Source organism: Diabrotica undecimpunctata, chromosome 8, assembly GCF_040954645.1.
Source record: "Diabrotica undecimpunctata isolate CICGRU chromosome 8, icDiaUnde3, whole genome shotgun sequence".
NCBI lineage: Eukaryota > Metazoa > Arthropoda > Insecta > Coleoptera > Chrysomelidae > Diabrotica > Diabrotica undecimpunctata.
The window spans coordinates 2,374,275-2,392,884 of NC_092810.1; the positions used below are offsets into that span (position 1 = coordinate 2,374,275).

The following is an 18,610-nucleotide window of genomic DNA, read 5'->3' on the forward strand; positions in this document are numbered from 1 at the left end:
GCACAGAGAGTTGGAGATTGATTAACAGTATGAGAAATAATAAGAAAAAAGACGTTATATCACCAATAACAACAGAAAAATGGGAAGAATATTTCAAAAAATTACTAACAGCACAAAGACCAGAATTTACTAACATGGAAGACAATACGATAGGTATACGTATAAATTCATCACCAATACAAATAAGTAAATCAGAGATGGCAGAAATAACCAAATCCATGAAAAATGGAAAATCCTCTGGTCCTGGTGACATCCCTGCAGAATTAGTGAAAGCCGGCACAGACAAACTCCAGGAACAGTTAAGAAAACTCTTTCAAGACTGCTTTAATGGGGCCGAATTACCAAAAGAATGGAAATTATCTATCATGTCAACTATCCACAAAAAGGACAGCAAGGATCAGTGTGAAAATTACAGAGGAATTGCGGTAAACAGTACAATAAGTAGGATGTATGGGAAACTTTAAGAACAAAATAGAAAATGACTATAGAGATTACGAAGCAGAGGAGCAAGCTTGTTTTTTGCGCTGGGTGATCCACAGTAGGCCACTTGTACTCTATTACGCAATTTATTGAGAAAAAAACAGCCGTCAATAAAGAAGTTCACCTGGTGTACGTAGACTTACAAAAAGCATATGACAGTGTACCCCTTAGTAAACTATGGTCAATCCTACAGCAAACCAACATTAAGCATGGTCTTATCAAAGCAGTCCAAAGTCTGTATAATGGAACGACTGCAAAAATTAAAACTGGATCAAGGATATCTGAGGGATTTAAGGTCACGAGAGGACTAAAGCAGGGTTGCTGTATTTCGCCTACCCTTTTCAAAATTTATCTGGAACAAGCACTCAAGCTGTGGAAAAGAAAATGTAATGGCATGAGAATCCCTCTCAATGACGAGACTACACTGTACACCTTATGTTTCGCTGATGACCAAATACTGATTGCTCAGGATCATGACGACTTGAGTTACATGACTCGGAAGCTAATAGAAGAATATAACAAATGGAGCTCGAAGTCAACATTAAGAAAACTGAAACCATGTGTATTGCAGGGACAAAGCAGTCCATTATATTAGACGATAGGGTAGAAATTAGACACTGTGATGAATACAATTACCTGGGTATGAAGATAACTCAAGATGAAATACTCGATGCTGCTATAAAAGACAGAAACATACAGGGTAGAAAAGCCATATCCATGATGAACGGCATTATGTGAGACCAAACAATATCTAAAGCGAACAAACAACTCATATACAATACCATACTTAAAAGTGTAATCACACACGGCAGTAAAATTTGGCCAATGAAACAAAGAATAGAGAAACTGTTACTAGCAACAGAAATGGACTTCTGGAGAAGAGCAGCAGGCAAATCAAGAAGAGATCGGATACCAAATGAGAGAATACAAGAAATGATGGGAGTCAAGCATACAAAAGTTGATGACATAAAAACAAAACAGTTAATATGGTAAGGCTATGTACAGAGAATGCTAGATGGCAGGATTCCGAAACAGATTTTGACGTGGGCACCACAAGGGAGAAGGAAAAGAGGAAGACCGAGAAGAAGCTGGAGAGAGGGAATTGAAAAAAAAACTAGAGGAAACAAAAAATTAGATAATAAAAAAAACAGCAAGAAAGATGCAGCAGATATGGAATACCTTCGAAGAGGCTATCGAATAAGAGTGAACAGAATGAGAAATGAAGAAATAAATGCAAATCTTTATAAAAAGAAATATCAACACATTAGAATAGAAAACATTGAAGAAGTAAGTCATTTAAAAACAAACCAGGGACACAAATTGGTTAAAAAAGTAGAACCCACAGATAAGAGGAGATACCTAGATGATTCTAAAAATTGAGTAGACGAAATCTTGTTAAAATGAGATAAATATGAAAGACGGGAAAGAAAGTCGGAAAGATTGAGCAAAAAGAAAAAATCTTATTGATAATTTTTATATAAAACGGTTAAAAATATATAATATCTACTCATTATGTCGAATAGAAGCACATGAACGTTTCCGAAAACTCTCGGGGTTTCCTTCAGCCGGCATTTTTCATCGCTTTACCACCAAAAACAATAGAAGCTAAAATTCACAGACTTACCTTTTTACACGCTAGACGGACGGAATGAATCCAGCACTCGCGAAACCACACCACACGAAAGAGTGAAAATACGGGGTGCGACGGTGCGAGTCTAAACATCTGAGAATCGTTATCAAACATGCTGATTATATTTACCCGTCAAATGACCCGAAATAAGCGAACGTGATATGTAAACTACACAATTATCATCGCAGTACGTTTAGTGTTAATGTCAGCGGCGTGTAAATAAAAAAATAGGGTCGGTGATATGATAAACACGTTATGGCGATGGTTTGATTGAAACATCAATAAAATAGGATTCTGTGATTTAAAGATAATCTATATAGCTCAGTAAGAGTATTCATAAACCTAGAATTTAATGGATTGTAACTAGCCATTGTTACAGTGTTGCAACTGTATATAAACACTGTTAAAATATTAACAGACTTTTTGTTAGTTTTGATTATCCTCTAATAGTTATCCAAGATTTCGTTTACAAAAACACACACACTATTTATGCCAGCCTGTTTATGTAAAAATCATCGATTTCGCGGCAAAATTTTTCGCAGATATCTGAAGCTTATAAGTAGACTTCGGCAAATATGCAAATAAAAATGTAGAAAATATGCGCATAAATATGCACGTGTTTACCCGAAAATATGCAAATATTTTACAAAATATGCATACAAATAAATAAAAAAATCGTAAAATAGTAACAATTTTATTTAAAAAAAAAAAGTGTACATAACTAAATATTTCCTACTATTCATTAAGATTTACATTTATTTTAAGTAACTACATCATTTTTAAGTATGAATAAACTTATTTAGAATTATGGTAACAATAAATGACCAAGTGGTGTTCAAAATTTTCTAACAAAAACTTGTGGCTTCTGTCTGAGTACATATATTTATATATGGAAAAACTTCGTTCAACATCAACTGATGTAACGGGAGCATTTTTCAAACTAACCAAAACATTTGGTTCTAAATTAATTGTTTCCGAAATATTTCCAGCTAGAACACTGACTACTTCAGAAAGAATATGGTAACCTTTATTTTTTTCCATAATAGCTTCAAATTTTTTTAAAATATCTTTTCCAATATTACCTCTAACGTTCCGACAACATGACGCAAATTCTTTTATTAATGCTGTACTTTCGTACAATGACAGTTTTGGTGATTCTAACTGAGTAATTGTTTTTTGAACAAAACTAAAATTTGATTTTATAAATGAAAGTTCTTGTTGAAGCAAGTTACTCTGAAAAGTTTGTTTAGAATCCAAAAGAGATTGGGAACTTTCATCTGTTAACGTATCAATTATGTTCTTTATTTTAACAAAATGATCTGCATAAAAATTAGCTGCTTCTAACCATGTTCCCCATCGCGTTAAAATAGGTTGTGGTAGAAGAGGAATGTTAGGTAGCATTTCTTTATAAAGTTGAATTCTTATAGAAGATTTAAGAAATACTTTTTTGACACTGGATATCATGGTATTTACAAGAGGAAACTTTTTTCGTACTTCCTCTGCAACTCTGTTTAATCCATGCGCTACACAAGTAACATGTATTAAATCTGGGAAAAATATTTTTAAATTTTGTCCTGCTTTCACCATATAAGGAGCAGCATCCGATAAAATAAGCAGTAATTTATTAGAAGGAATAGTTGTCGGAAGAAAAAAAGTTGCTAATGTTTCTTGTATAAAACGCGAAATTGTTAAAGCATTTGTTTTCTCAAGTTGCTGGCATGAAATAAGATGAGATTTTGGCAAGGTATCTTCTTTAAGAACACCAATCAATAAATGAGCAATATACTTTCCTGAGGAATCAGTGGTTTCGTCTACAGATATGTAAAAATAATTATCTGCAATTTCTTCCTTAATATTAATTAACACCGACGAGTATAGCCCGTTCACATTATTTCTTCTTAGAGACCGATCACTTGGAACATTAAGTTTGCAATATTTTTTTAGAAACGAACTAAAATTTACATTTGCTAATTTTGAAAGCGGTATGTTTGCAGACACTAATGCGCGACACAAGTCTTCATTAAAAGTTTCTTGCTCATCTAATTTTTTTGAAGTAGATTGGAAACATTTAGCCATTGAAGTTTGATGTTTTCCTCCTATTTTTAAAATAAAAACCTTTATTTTAACCAAACCTTTAAAATATAAAAATATACAAGGTGTTTTTGGTTAATCAAATAACTGGTTTGGAAAAAAAAACACTCGCTAAGTGTTTTAAATGCAGTATTAATCCACAAATTAGTTTTTGTTACTAACCATTAGTACATCATATAACTTATTTTAAAATTCAACAAAAGTTTTTTTTTGTTAATTCAATTACAATAAAAATAATTGTGTTTTAGAATAGCTGACTTCATAAAAAAAAGTAAAGGTGAAAAATTTTTCTAAATACACATCATTGTATTGTACCATGGAAAATTTTTTCTCACTAAAGGAAGCTATTTTTCATTTAAAAACAACCTACGAGTACTAAATTTCAAGTAAATACGTTTATTGGTTTTAAAGTTATTGTTGTTATTAACTAAAAGAATTTAATTTTTTTTAATTTTAACACCCTGTATCTCGAAAAGTAAATAAGTTTGACCCCTCATTAACTATATCGTTTTGTTCAATTTTTCGAGAAGTATCTACAGTCAAACGTTGTAAGTGTCATTTGGAGACACCCTATATGTATGAAATATTAGATATTTAATAGAAAATATTAGATACTTACAATTTTGCCACAGACTGAACAGTAGATTTTTCCCATATCCATAGACAGCTCTTTATAAGGTTTAATCCAAGTTGAAGCACTGGTTGTTTTAGGCATTATAAAATCACAATCTTCCTTTTTGTTACGCACAACGAGTGTTTACGCTTTGAATATCAAAACAAAAATGATTTACAAATCTGAGCATCAAATTAGAAATGTTTAGGTACCTAATTCAATAAACTGGGAGATTTTGGAAAATCCCTAAATTAGGAACAAAACTATTAGCCGTTTACCTGCTGTTAAGATACAATAAATTGTAGATAGATTTGGGGATTAGATCATAAAATGCAAATGAGCGAACCATTAGCGATTATCCAATACCTGAATGCCTCAGTGACCGAGACTTTCTAAGAATGTTGAGGGCTACTTAAATTGATCTTCTTTGAAATTGTAAATGTTTTGTACCTGTAGAGATTACGTACTTAGATCATTTCTTGATTAAAATGACTACAAAATTTTATACAAGAATTGAAATAAATTGGTATGTTTAAAAATTTTCAAATACAGTATAAAAATCTGAACTTTTATGCACTTTATGCAAACTTTTATACAAATATGCCAAAATATGAAATATTTGCATAAAATATGCACAATATGCAAAATATGCAATATGCATATTTGCCGAAGTCTACTTATAAGAAATAGGTGGAGGTTACTAGATGACGAACAGATGAAAAAGTACTCGTATTTTTACTTTGCGTTTTTTTAAACAATAATTTATGGTTGATTTTTAATTTTTTGTCTATAAGTTTTTTCCCTTATATTTTACATAAACAATATTTATATCATTTTTTTATATCTAGAATATCTTTTTTTTTCCTCGATTTTTAAATTAAAATTGAAGAACCGGGTAACTCCATTTTTAACCAAAATTGAGTTATTGCATTCAGCATACAAAATTTAAAGTTGCGCATATTTTGATGCAGAATTCGGGCAAATTCAACGAATCTTCATTAAGTTAGCATAGTTATCTGATTTTAGCACCGAAATGGTCTCGTGTAGTGGAAGATGTCGAAGTAGGGATAACGCTCACTGGTACGGTAGTAGAGTGGTACTGGTGTTGGTGTTTTGTTTTCAGTTTGGAGATTTTGTTAATAAGAACACGTTGTAATTTTGTGTTCAGTATAATACGTTTCTTGAAGAGAAAAAAGCACGCCTGACTGAAAAATATCTCCACATTCATAAATCTGAGATGTTTTACAAAAAATTAAATAAAGTTACCATTCTCAGTAAAGAAGACGAGTCCATGGAAGTATTATGTTTCGACTTCGAGCAGAATTTGCCTTTACCACATGTTCCAGCAGAAGATGCGTTTTACAAAATGCAACTTTGCGAATATAATTTGTGTATTCATTCAGGAAAATTGGGCACGCCAACTTTTTACATGTATGATGAGAAGACCGCTAAGAAAGGAAGTAATGAAGTCATATCCTGTCTTGATCATTATATACACACATTTACCTGGTTCGGTAAGTAAGATATACATTTTTTCTGAAAATGCATTTGCACAGAACAAAAATCAAACATTAGCGCAAACCAGGACACAGCGTTCTACCATGTAATAGGTCATTTTGATTCATATAAAAAAATAAAAGGAAGAAGAATATAAGAATATATCTCTAAACTTTTTGGGCCATTTTCAACAACTTTTTAAATCAACACCCAAAGAACCAAAAAAAAAGTTTTCTATATTAACCTATAGATTAATGAGGTATACAAAAAATTATCAGTTTATTGAATGCTCTGTAAGTTCGGGATTTGTTATTTTCACAAATTTTTTTATGAACCGAAAAATAGATATAGAATTCTCAATACTAATAATAAAGCATACTCAAAGCTCTTGAATATAAACCCTAAAATAATTAGTGATTCAAGAGACTTAGTATGAAAATATCTACCTTTAAATGACCAAGGTTATTACAATCGCATGTTTGAAACGTTACTGATAATGCCGAAGACCCAAATTCTGACGGTGTAGTGACTCTTCGTATGTAAAATAATTATTTGATTATTATATTTTCCTTTACGTATTTCATTTGCAATAAAAATCCAAAAACAGTACATTCGTTAATTTTTATTTTTAACATGTGGGATTTTTGAAACAAAAAACAGGCAACTCCATTTTTTCAAAACTATAATATGAATGAAACGTAGTAATTGAATAAATAAGGCTTGTCTAATGTTTCTCTATTAATTTCATTGAGCATAATTCATTGACATTTTCTAAAAATATTTTTTCTTTTTTTTTCGATTTCCCACCACTTTAGAAAAGTGGAGTTGCCCCGTTCTTGCACCTAGGTCTTCAATTGATAAATCATTTACGGAGATATTTGCAAAAAAGCAGTTTTGTGCACTAATTTATAAATTTTATTAATTTTTTTTATTAACAAAATAAAATGTTATTAATACATTTGAACATTGAGGAATTACAGTCTTTTAAATTTGTGCGAAATTTCCCCCCGATCGGTCAAATAGTTTAAAAGTTATTTAATTTATTTATCCCTGAGGCTAAAAATTTAAACTATTGAACTTACTCTATTATTGATGCTAGACACATTTAGCAAATTTCATAGGATTCTTTAAGACTTAAACCATCTCAGAAGTTAAATGCATATTGCGTTTTCATCGAAATTATTTACAAAATAAACGTTTGAAAAAGGGGTACGTTTTTTACTTATAAACAATTGTAATAACTTCTATATTTTTCAAGCTACAGACTTGTACGTACAACCATTGGATAGCTGGTAAAAAAATCACATTTAAAAAAAAACCTATGACCAATAGCAACGAAGTTAGGGACTATTTTTTAAAAAATAATATGTCCATTGTTTATAAACATTAAGAAGTAAAATTTGCACAAATGTTAAATGAAAATCTAAACTTTATATTGAAACTTATAGAAATAAAATTCATTCAATTTGTCGAAACTTACAGCCCTTCGAAACGAAAGTTCTTTCGAAAGATCGACATAAAAAAGTGGAAGGGATAACTGTTTCAGCTCCGTTTTTTTTTTTCGACATCGGAACTTCAAATTAAAACACGTAGGAAAAATTTACATTATCTCGGCTTCCATTGCAGCTAAAAGTCTCTTTTTTTAATCTGGGGCAGCTCGTCGAAGTATGAATAACTACATAGTCTTCACTGGCCGGAAAATATGGGAAACCTCGGAAAAATTGAGTCGATCTGAAATTCACCGTAAAAAATTACTTTTTTTAAATTTAGCTGGAATAAGGAAATCTCGAAAATCCAACACATATTTTTTTTTCATTTAAATTTTAGGTAATTTTCAGGTAATTAAATTTCAGGGGATTTTTCGAGATTTCCGGGGGAGGGGGTGAAAATTATGTCATCATTATAAATACTGCTACTAATAATAAAAAAAGACAAATTGTGACCATAAATTATTGTTTAAAAAAATACGCAATCTAGTATCTCCCACCTATGTCTTAAAAGCTTCAGATATCTGCGAAAAATTTTTCGACCTTTTTTTTAACCAGACTGGGCTAATTAACCTTTAACTGGTCCGGTACTGTAGCATAAGCATGAATCGATTGACCACTTGAAGACTTACATTCGCCGCGTTTATTGCCGATATACGGCGACGAATATTAGAAAAAGTGATCGAAAATTGGACCTCCAGGTTAGACTACGTCAAAGTCAGCTATGATGGTCATATGCCAGAAATCATATTTAAATTATAACGCCAAAATATTATCTTTCGAATGAAGTTAACTTCATGTCAATTGATAGAAATCATCTTTGTTTTATTCCATCTATACCACTAAAAAAACACCCTTTACTAACTTCACAGTAATTAATATAGTAAAGTTCGTATAAAAAAACATGTTGATTCTTATAAAAGAAATTTAATTATTTGAGCTACAAGTAAAATACCGATAAAATACTTTGTCTTTAGGTCAAAGGTCACAACTTTTGATCATTGTTAAAATTTATCGTATTGCAAAATACAGAGATGTGAAAAAAAATGTAATCTCTGCATATATTTATTTATATTTTCGTTTTAATTATATCTACAAGGACTTCCAGCTTATTATTATCTTGTTCTCGAAATATCATCAGATATACCTACTTACACTGGTTATGTCACAATTATTAAAAACCAAAGAATACGAGTATCACATGCGTATAATTGTAGCGACTATTGTTTTATAACAGTGTTTTAGTGCTATTTAATTGTATTAATCAGTATTTTGTACAGGAAGTGTGGCGTTAATTGTCGAGCTAAAGTTCGCCTTTGGCTTTTAATTAACACCTACGAGAGAAAAAATTGTGTTGTTTTTAACTATATTTAAAGGATATTTCATCAAATACATTGTTGTAAATTAACTGTTATAAAATAAACTATTAATTAGACGTTTGGGCTTTTTAATTACAGGAATTATCTCGTTTTGCGATAATGAAAATTTTGATGGTTATACAAGTTCTAAGTATCATTTCTACTACTCAATCATCCATTCGTTTTTGCCTTCACGTTCAGTTTTTTCTACCTTTTAACTTGGCAAATATCGTAAGTTTATTCTGGGAACCTTGTTTCCTCCCTGTATTTTTGTGTTAAAACTATTTATTGGCGATATTATCAACCTTCCTAGTCTAATTACATTATTTAAGAAGTAAACAATAGGTATATCGCCCGTTCATTTACGATAATTTACAAATAGACCAGAAATTAGCAAATAAAAAAAAAATCGGTTGCCTGTAAAGTCGGTTTTACGGGCGAAGATTTTACGTGACAACGTCTTTTTCTCGGTAGAATATTTATTGATATGAATATTATTAAATTGCACAATAGGAACAAGGAATTGCCGCTATAAACTCAGTTTCTCAACTTTTGTGTCAATCTAACAATTAATCAATCAATCATAGTTTACGATAATGAAATATTAGTGTACAATTATTTACCTTTATTGTTGTAGTTGTTGTAAATGACGAATCTACTCACGAATTGAAGACAAATCTCACGATCTCACGATTAAGGTCTTACATCTTACGATTTTTAAGTTTTTTTTAAATTTCAAGTGTTTCTAATAAAATGCATGGGAGGAAATCAGCTTTTTTTAGATTGTCACCTTGAAATATCCATAAATTGACTGTATTTTTGTATCAAAGTGGGCTACTCCAATTAACTCAATTAATATACACAAAATAATATAAACAAAGCTTAAAAGGTTCTTTATGCTTTGAAAGTGGTTTATAAACAACTGAATTGTAATGTATATGTTACCGCGTTTAATAAATATGAAGTATAGACTAAATTTTGTGTAAAGAACAAACATTCAACAGACCTAATAGTAAAAACATATTGATTTAAGTGTGAATTTGAGATAATGTGTTGACAAAATGTTAAATCCTAAGAAAACAAAATTATGTTTTTATGTATATAATTATATTTTCTCACTTAGAACACTTGTTAAAAAAAACTTTATTTTTGAAATTATACAATGTTACAAACTTAAATAAAATGTTAACAATAATAATTATTACTGTTGAACTTTAAGATATGAAGTGACTCTAAAGAATGAATGTACTTTTTTATTTTTATCTCTATTTATAAGGTTTAAGGTAATAACTTATAATCTAAATGGTGTTGTTGGCTTCCGTCTATGTGGTCTTGGCGGAGGTCTCGTGGCGTTGGTATTGCGTTGCGTTTGTCTAGGTGTTATGATTACATTTCTATATTCATTATACTTAATACTCTTGGGTAAAATACCTCATATCATATATGTCTTTAGACACAGTTAATAATTTTCATTGAAGTTTAAAGTATAAAGAATGTTTACAATCATTGCTCAATATTAAATGGATAAATCCATAGCAATATTATAAAAGAATATAGGTCCCTAGGTAATTTCCTAAAATTATATCTGATACTGGTGGTTCCCCCTAAAATAGGACACTGTAAGCACTCCACATTTTCACTACAGACACAGCTGACGATACTTTCAACGATTTTCAACTTTAGCGATTCAACGCGCCTAATTCTCTAGTGCCGCGCGCAGCGGACCGATCATGTTTGAGTGGGAGAGAGACGCAAGGCATTCGCCGGTCCGGCGGGCCTCTCTCTCGTTCGGTGACTCATCGTAACAGACGTGAGCGGGCGTTACACTTTTTCATGAGTGACTCCGAGCCACAACCTAATTTAAGACGTTGTCACGTCAAAAAAGCATTTTTCGTGACACTTTTTTATGCAGATATCTAAAAATTCACCATCATCAGTTGGCGTTACAGCCCTGGCCTGCCTCAAATATTCTTCCATCCTTCCATGTCGAGTGTTTTCTTCATCCCCTTCTTCTATATTTTAGAAGGATCACTTTTATCCATCCACATAACGTAGTCCACCCATTACACCGGGGAAATAAGATTTCTCTCGGGAATGTGACTAATTTAGATATCTGACAATTTTTTTAGTTATTATAGGCTTATATAAAGAAAACCTATATGTTGTTCGCATAAATTTCGGCGTCTTTTTTTAATCATTAACAATTTAGTTTAAAAATGCAATTTTTTTCCATTTTTTGCCATTGAAAAGCTCAATACCTACATATGTATAAGGTTCTTGAACTCCTACTATTTTTTTGTAAAATTTATTGTTAAATGATATTCTTTATAACTATAATACATAAATATTTAAGTCTCTCATCATGTCATAACCTTTTCTACTAATAATAATAAGAGAAAAGTAACATTTTGCAAAATAAATATTTATTTAAATTGTTTAAACAATTTACTCGGTTAAATAAACAATTCACAAATTAACTCAATGCAAGTTTATGATCTATGCTACGAGGTATCCCAAATTAAAAAAAAACATCAATTTTCGTTGATTAGAATCGAAGATGTTGCAACTTTTATAAATTTGAAGTTATGATTTCAGTTTTTGAAATAATAAAATCGCTTTGCTTTCTCTTTGGCGTATATTGTTTACATAAATTGATGATTCTTGTACAATAAAACTTTCTAACTTGATCTGAAGCATCAGAGTCACTTGAACCACTATTTTGTAGTGGTACGTAATCTTCATCGTTACATAAATATAACTTTACCCATCCGACAGGAAGTTAAAAGAAAGAATCATTGAATTTCCGAAAAACAACAAAGCAAATTTATCAAAAGCAGCAGTTACATACCTGTATCAAAGAACGTTTTGGGAAAACCGTTAGTTCCCTAGTCTATATGGTACAAACCTAAAGCATCATTCTTCTTTCGAGATTCCAGCGTATACTATCCAAGTCATAATTAAGTTAATATGCCATTTAGTCTACAATATGAGTATACTTTGTTCTTTGCTATTCTTAATCGGAAACCGCTTGTTATAACCGGTCGTACCTTACGGCTCAACTCAACCGGGCCATCTGGTATGGTAAGCTAGTACCTAGCCACTGACTTATGGCTGTCACTGATGTCTGATTCAAAAGGGTGTGAAGGGATTTGTATATATTTACGAAGGAATGTAAAAAAAAACTTCAACAACAAAAAAGTAACAAATATATTATTGTTTTATTAGTTCCAATGCGGAAAAATATTAGTGAATTCAATAGGTACTGAATCCAGTTTAACGAATTTCAAAGGTATTGAAACGCTCAACATCTTTCCCTTTTCTTCGGTATAGCTCCTAGCAAATTGAGTCGCTAACGCTTCTAATTCTCTTAGAGTCTCGGAGGGTTCTAAGTCACATGTTATCAGCCAAATTTCATGATTATTGTCCAGTAAAAAGTATCCTAGAATTTTATTAATTGAGCGAAAAATATGAGACAAATACTGTTATATAAATATCTCAAATATATAACAAATTATATTATTTTAGTACATTTAGGCTAAATGGCAATTGGGCATAAATATTTGGGCTAATAATTTGGGCCATCTTCACTTGCACATCAATTTAAGTTTAATTTCATAGATCAGTTTTGTAATTTGCTCAATTCTAATAACTCTGACTAATACTGCCACAGTTATAATAAGTTTTTTGAAGAATTTAAGGACATTGTAAATATTGACTATATATTTACAAAAACCATTCACTTTTAATAAGATTTTACTAAAAGTTAAAACTTCTTAAACATTTTTAATAAAATATGAACATTTTACAATAATTATTGACGAAATTTTTATAATGTAGATGTGACATGACGAATACAAGGCCATTTAGAAAAAGAGGAACTGTCAGCTGTTACTAATTTTATGTGAATAAAGCACTTGGGACTTTTTCTTTTGAGAGTTTTATGTTTAAATCACGTTTTATGAGAAAAGAGAAAGCCTTTTTTATGTACATTTATGTAAAACGAAAGAATAAAGACATTAGTTAGACAATCTTATTATTTTATTTAAGGGATCCCCAACAATACAAATTTCAATATTAACATTTAAACCACTTATAAGAAAACAGAAATAAAATGTTGAATGTAGACTCATTTAGAGCTCAAACCAAAGGACTGAACATAATAGGGCAAGCGATAATGTTTTCAGACTCACGAAGTGGCCCAAAAATTAACAAAACAAATGTACTGGCTGATTATTCAGTAGAATAAAAGCAAAAAAAAAAGAAGAAGAAGAACTAACCAACTATATATAAAATACCTATCCTTGTGACTTTCATTTCTTATTATTGTAAGTGTAATGTTTAAATTGGGCAGTAATCCGTAGAATTACCAAAAATGTTAGTACTTAGGACACTTACCTGGCTGATCATCAGATATACTTAGATAAGACTGTAAAAATGGGAAAGCTGCTACACAATATTTACTCCTTAAAGGATATTCCACTTCTATAGCTGCAAACTCCCCTATAATTGTATTTAGAAAGAACAATTTTGGTGAAAAATTACATACTTCTTTAACATGCCAATATTCGCTACTATCTTCTACAAACAAATCATCCTCTTCAGTTTCTTTCATCTCCAATATTTCAAAATTTTTCCAGGAATCTACATAATTTCTGAGTGTAACACCCAAAGATGCTCCTTTGACTACTTCGTTTAATTCGTTTGTAATCTTGGAACCTCTCCAAACATATATATTCCTCGTTTGTGGTACTGCTATAACAAACACTCCCCTACTTCTCAAGTTTTTCTTCATAAATGGCACTTCATATAAATGCAATTCATTGGAAAGTTCACCACGTACGATAAATAGATGTGGACTTGAAGGATTAAAATTTTCTTCGAAGACGACCATACGATTTTTTTCAAGTAAATGGAAGAATACTGCAGGTTCACTCCATTGGACAATTCTATTGACAATAGCGGTCTCGTTATCAATATCTGGAGGCAATGGAGAAAGCCCTGAAACAACATACACCTAACATAATTTTATGGTAACACAAACAATTAACATAAACACACCTTTGGGCGCTTTCGATCCCTTCCAATAAAAGAACACATTCTCTAATATCAATTCCATTTGTTCATGGACCATAGTAAAGCTCCATTGAACTAAATACGTGTTAGTATTAACAAAAGCGCCAATAGATTCTACTGGTATCAATTTATCTTCCACAATTTGTGAAACAGACAAGGCAAAAGTCTGCAATATGTAAGAAAGTTTTTGATCTTTGGGATCCTTTGTAAATCCTCGACCGACGTTACAGGAATCGATGTTAAAGGAATTAACCACAAAGGAAGGCTCTTCATATTGCTTATTTAACAGTTGAATAATATCACAGGTATTCATGTTAAATTTCAGTATTTTTACCTACTCACTACCTACTATTTAAAGTCAATTATACTTATTTCACAACAATATGAAATACAAATTCCCAATCCCAAGTATCAAAAATATTTCATCACATTTTCTACCAAAGGTAGACAACACTAATTACAAATATTTAGTATGAGGTTAAAAACATGTGTTTTTCATACTATTTTATTATTGCGTAAACAAATATTTTATTTACTTGAATTTAAAGCGTTTTTAAACATGATTATAAATATATATGATAACTTTTTTACCTAATTCACTATTCGCAAAATACTACTGCCTAGGCAACACAAACTATGTTCAATATAAGATAAATGAATATTAAAGAATATAGACGCATCTATAATCGCATATAAATCGTCTATATTCTTAATATAGAATTATGTGGATTAGGAAAAGCCTGGTTATTGTTTATGTACTTTATTTACCTTAAATGAATATTATAATTATTTATGTGTAGCTACACATCCACTGTGGCAAAAGGCCACAGAGAAACAGCAAAACATCGTGCTGAGAAAGTGAGGTTAAGGTGTAGTTGATCTGTTTTCCTAGTTTTTCTCCAATTTAATTATTTTATAATGGAAGACAGCAGATTTACCCATATTAAAACGGATCCAAAGTTTCGACGGATACCGAAAAAGGAAAGAAAAGTTAAAATTGACAAGAGATTCCAGTCTATGTTCAATGACAAAAAATTTAAGGTGAAGTACACAATAGATAAAAGAGGCAGACCAGTAAATCACACATCTAACGAAGATTTAAAACGCTACTACGAACTTAGTTCTGAATCAGAAAGCTCTACAAGTGAGTCGGAAAATGAAGAACAAACTGAGGTTGGTAAATATGTAAAGAGACCCCCAGATAATGAAGACAGTGAGCTCAAAGTTAAAGATAAATCAGATAAGGTTTTAACCGATGACGTGAAGAAGAAATTGCGCGATCTGAGTGTAGATTACGCTAGAGGAGAATCAAATTTACTTTCCGAAAGCTCCTCAGACGATGAAGAATCAGACGAAGAAGTCTCAGAGGCTGAAGAAATTGACCACAAGTGGGGAGAATTAGATGCCGATGCTGAAAGTACAGAGGAACCGACATGTAGATTGGCAGCCTGTAATATGGATTGGGATAGGATGAGGGCAATAGATTTAATGGTTCTTTTCAACTCCTTCCTTCCACCAGGGGGAGTCATAAAATCTGTAGCTATATATCCGTCTGAGTTTGGCAAGTCCCGAATGAAAGAAGAGGAGATTAAAGGTCCTACAGAGCTAGTGCAAGCAAAAGCAGATGATGATGATGAAGCTGAGGAAGATAAAGAGGAGGGATCGAGCTACCATATGGAGAAGTTGAGGCAGTATCAGCTTAATAGGCTTAAATATTACTATGCGATTATATCATTTGATAATCCTGTTTCTGCAAATAAAATTTATACTGAATGTGATGGTATGGAGTACGAATCAAGCGCTATAAAGATGGATTTGAGATTTGTGCCAGAAGATATGGAATTTGATGATGCTCCAAAAGAATTTTGTGACAAATTGCCAGAAGTTAATAAATATCAGCCAAGGTAGGTTATTAGTTTTAAACATTTAGATCCGCTTCACACAGAAAATTTGATTGTGTAATATCAAAATCAAATGTACTTTATATCAATTTTTATTTATTTGTGCAATAGCTTTTGAAATCTGTAAGTACTGATGAGATTCCTGTGGTCACATTGAGGCCTTGGATGAGAAAAAGCTATGGAGTCATTGTTGGGAATGGTAGAAATCATTTATGTACATTTTGATGGGATGTAAGACAACTTGCATTTGTTCCTTGTAAAGCTCTCTCATGTAAATCTTAATAAAATGTTAAAGAGAAGAAATGATAGATTTTTTCTCCAAAAAAGCAGAAATTTCGCAGTATTGGCTATGGCCATTGAAAGTTCTTTCTGTGGATAAGTTGGAGAACCACTAATGTCTGAATTGTACTACTTGAGTTGATTTAGGTAGCAATTTTTTATTCAAGGATTTGAGATTCTGTCTATACATTTAGTAAATGAATTAGGGCTTTTCAATGACGATTTTATTTATTTCGTGGATTTAGTGTTTTTGCTTAGAATATTTGATGAACATCATGTTTGTTAGTAGTGGGTGAGCCAAAAATATTGCATACTTCTTGTTGACTTAAAGTCTATTTGTGATTTTTTGTTTATTTTTTCTTTTATATCATACTTTTATTCAGTTTCCATCATTGTCAAGCTCCATTTCACATAAGATCCATCATCTCCTTCATTTTTTACTTCTTTTTTTGTTATTTTTATAAAATAAACGTCCTTATAAGCAACTGACTAACACAATTTTCCTAAATGAAACTTTGAAAACAACTGAATATTTTGTTTCAAAATTCTTTTTTTTTCAGATTTTTCACAACCACAGCTCTACAACAAGCAAAAGTGGACCTTACATGGGACGAGACTGATCCCAACAGAATAGAAGTCACTGAGAAATTAAGTTCTGGCAAATTGGATGACCTGTCACAGAAAGACCTACAGAATTATCTCGCCAGTAGTAGTGGTGAAGAAGACAGTGATGTAGAAGAAAAGGAACAGTCAGAAGATGAAGAGGAAAGTAAGGAAAATGTTATAGATAAATACAAGGCTTTGCTATTAGATATAGAGAACAAGGATGCGAGTAAAAAGGATAAGGATTTAGAAATGGAGATATCTTGGGGAATTAATTTGAAGGAGAAAACCGATAAGCTAGTTAAAGACAAGAGTTCTGAGGAAAAAACACCATTCCAACAATATTTAGACAAGAAAAAGGAGAAGAGAAAAGAGAAGAAAAAGAAGAAAAAAGAACAGAAGCAGGATGATGAAGATTCAGATGATATGCCATCAGACATTGATGTCAATGATCCTTACTTTGCAGAAGAACTTAACAACCCTGAGTTTAAGAAACCCAAAAAGCAGAAAGAAAAATTGTCCAACAGCGATGACGAAGATGATCAAAAACAGTCAGAACTGGAGCTGTTATTGATGAATGATGATGACAAAAAACATTTTTCTTTGAAGAAAATACAAGAGAGTGAAAATGATACGAAGTCAAAAAAGAAAAGGAAGAACAAAAACAAAGATGATCAAAAGCCTGGAGAAGATTTCGAAGTCAATGTTAAAGATGAAAGATTCTCTGCTCTATTTACCAGCCATCACTACAATATCGATCCTACAGATCCTCACTACAAAAAAACTAAAGCTATGGAAACATTAGTGAATGAAAAGTTGAAACGCAGGGCTGAAAATGGACAAGAGGAGGTAACAGTGAAGAAACCTAAATACAAAAATGCTGAATTAAGCTCTTTGGTGAAGTCGGTTAAAAGGAAAACCAGTGAATATATGAATAAATGATTGAAAAATACTGTGCAGTTTTATTGATTCTTTTTATATTAAAAAATTGTAAACTTGGTTTTATTGGTAGCAGTTTAGGGGAGGGATATGGAGAAAAAATACACAACAAAAAAACAATGAAGATATGAAGTGGTCAAGTATATTGTTGGACTATTTGAAAAGCCAACGAGATGACACCTGGCTTCTAATAGTATTTTTAATAAAAACTATAATTAATGTGATTTATTTATCAAGTAAATATTGTTTGTCTAATCGACAACTAAAATTAGGCCAGTCGTTTAATATTTTTGCATCCAATTCTCTTTATGTTAAATGTTAACTATATTATTTTGTAATTTATATCATATTACCATATATTTTAACTCGTGGTAATAACCATAGATGTCACATGCATGTTAATTTAAATAAAAAACATATCAGGCATTCAAATCTGCAATAATATCAGGTATTTCTTCAGACTGTTTCAGTTAAATAGTAAAAATAAGAAGTATTCACTTCAATAATGTTTGTATTATTTTTTTTATGAGCATAGGGTCCATGAAACTGCTTTGAAAGAACTCATTAGTGATGATTATCTGGCTGAATGTTCATACACTTTTTATAGACATTTCAGAATGTCCAGTATGTAGCAGTGGGTTTTTACAAGAGGTTATGCG

General features: G+C 31.3%; 3 protein-coding genes across 3 annotated transcripts in view; 1 reads left to right on the forward strand and 2 right to left on the reverse strand.

Annotated features, from left to right (window-relative positions):
* The window catches only part of bgm (acyl-CoA synthetase bubblegum family member 1), a 33,139-nt gene extending 30,886 nt beyond the window's left edge, over window positions 1-2,253 (reverse strand). The window contains exon 1 of the mRNA XM_072542309.1: window positions 2,105-2,253. The gene's annotated coding sequence lies outside the window, so the exon portion shown is untranslated. The remainder of the gene's footprint in view (window positions 1-2,104) is intronic.
* Window positions 2,254-12,349: 10,096 nt separating this feature from the next.
* LOC140449164 (supervillin-like) lies at window positions 12,350-14,671 on the reverse strand. The gene is made up of 3 exons (XM_072542313.1): window positions 14,215-14,671; window positions 13,552-14,154; window positions 12,350-12,595 (listed from the first exon to the last, which is right to left on the reverse strand). The coding sequence occupies exons 1-3, from the start codon at window positions 14,540-14,542 to the stop codon at window positions 12,378-12,380; spliced, it is 1,149 nt and encodes a 382-aa protein (XP_072398414.1). The 5' UTR covers window positions 14,543-14,671; the 3' UTR covers window positions 12,350-12,377.
* A 287-nt stretch (window positions 14,672-14,958) lies between these two features.
* Window positions 14,959-17,964, forward strand: LOC140449165 (ESF1 homolog). Its single transcript, XM_072542314.1, has 2 exons — window positions 14,959-16,133; window positions 16,970-17,964. The coding sequence occupies exons 1-2, from the start codon at window positions 15,148-15,150 to the stop codon at window positions 17,952-17,954; spliced, it is 1,971 nt and encodes a 656-aa protein (XP_072398415.1). The 5' UTR covers window positions 14,959-15,147; the 3' UTR covers window positions 17,955-17,964.
* The last annotated feature ends 646 nt before the right edge of the window (window positions 17,965-18,610 follow it).

Coding starts and splice junctions, on each gene's coding strand:
- LOC140449164 (XM_072542313.1), bottom strand. CDS start 14,542: ATGAATACCTGTGATATTATTCAACTGTTAAATAAGCAATATGAAGAG. Junction 14,155..14,214: donor GGGATCGAAAGCGCCCAAAG/GTGTGTTTATGT, acceptor ATGTTGTTTCAG/GGCTTTCTCCATTGCCTCCA. Junction 12,596..13,551: donor TATATCTGATGATCAGCCAG/GTAAGTGTCCTA, acceptor ATAAAATTCTAG/GATACTTTTTACTGGACAAT.
- LOC140449165 (XM_072542314.1), top strand. CDS start 15,148: ATGGAAGACAGCAGATTTACCCATATTAAAACGGATCCAAAGTTTCGA. Junction 16,134..16,969: donor GTTAATAAATATCAGCCAAG/GTAGGTTATTAG, acceptor TTTTTTTTTCAG/ATTTTTCACAACCACAGCTC.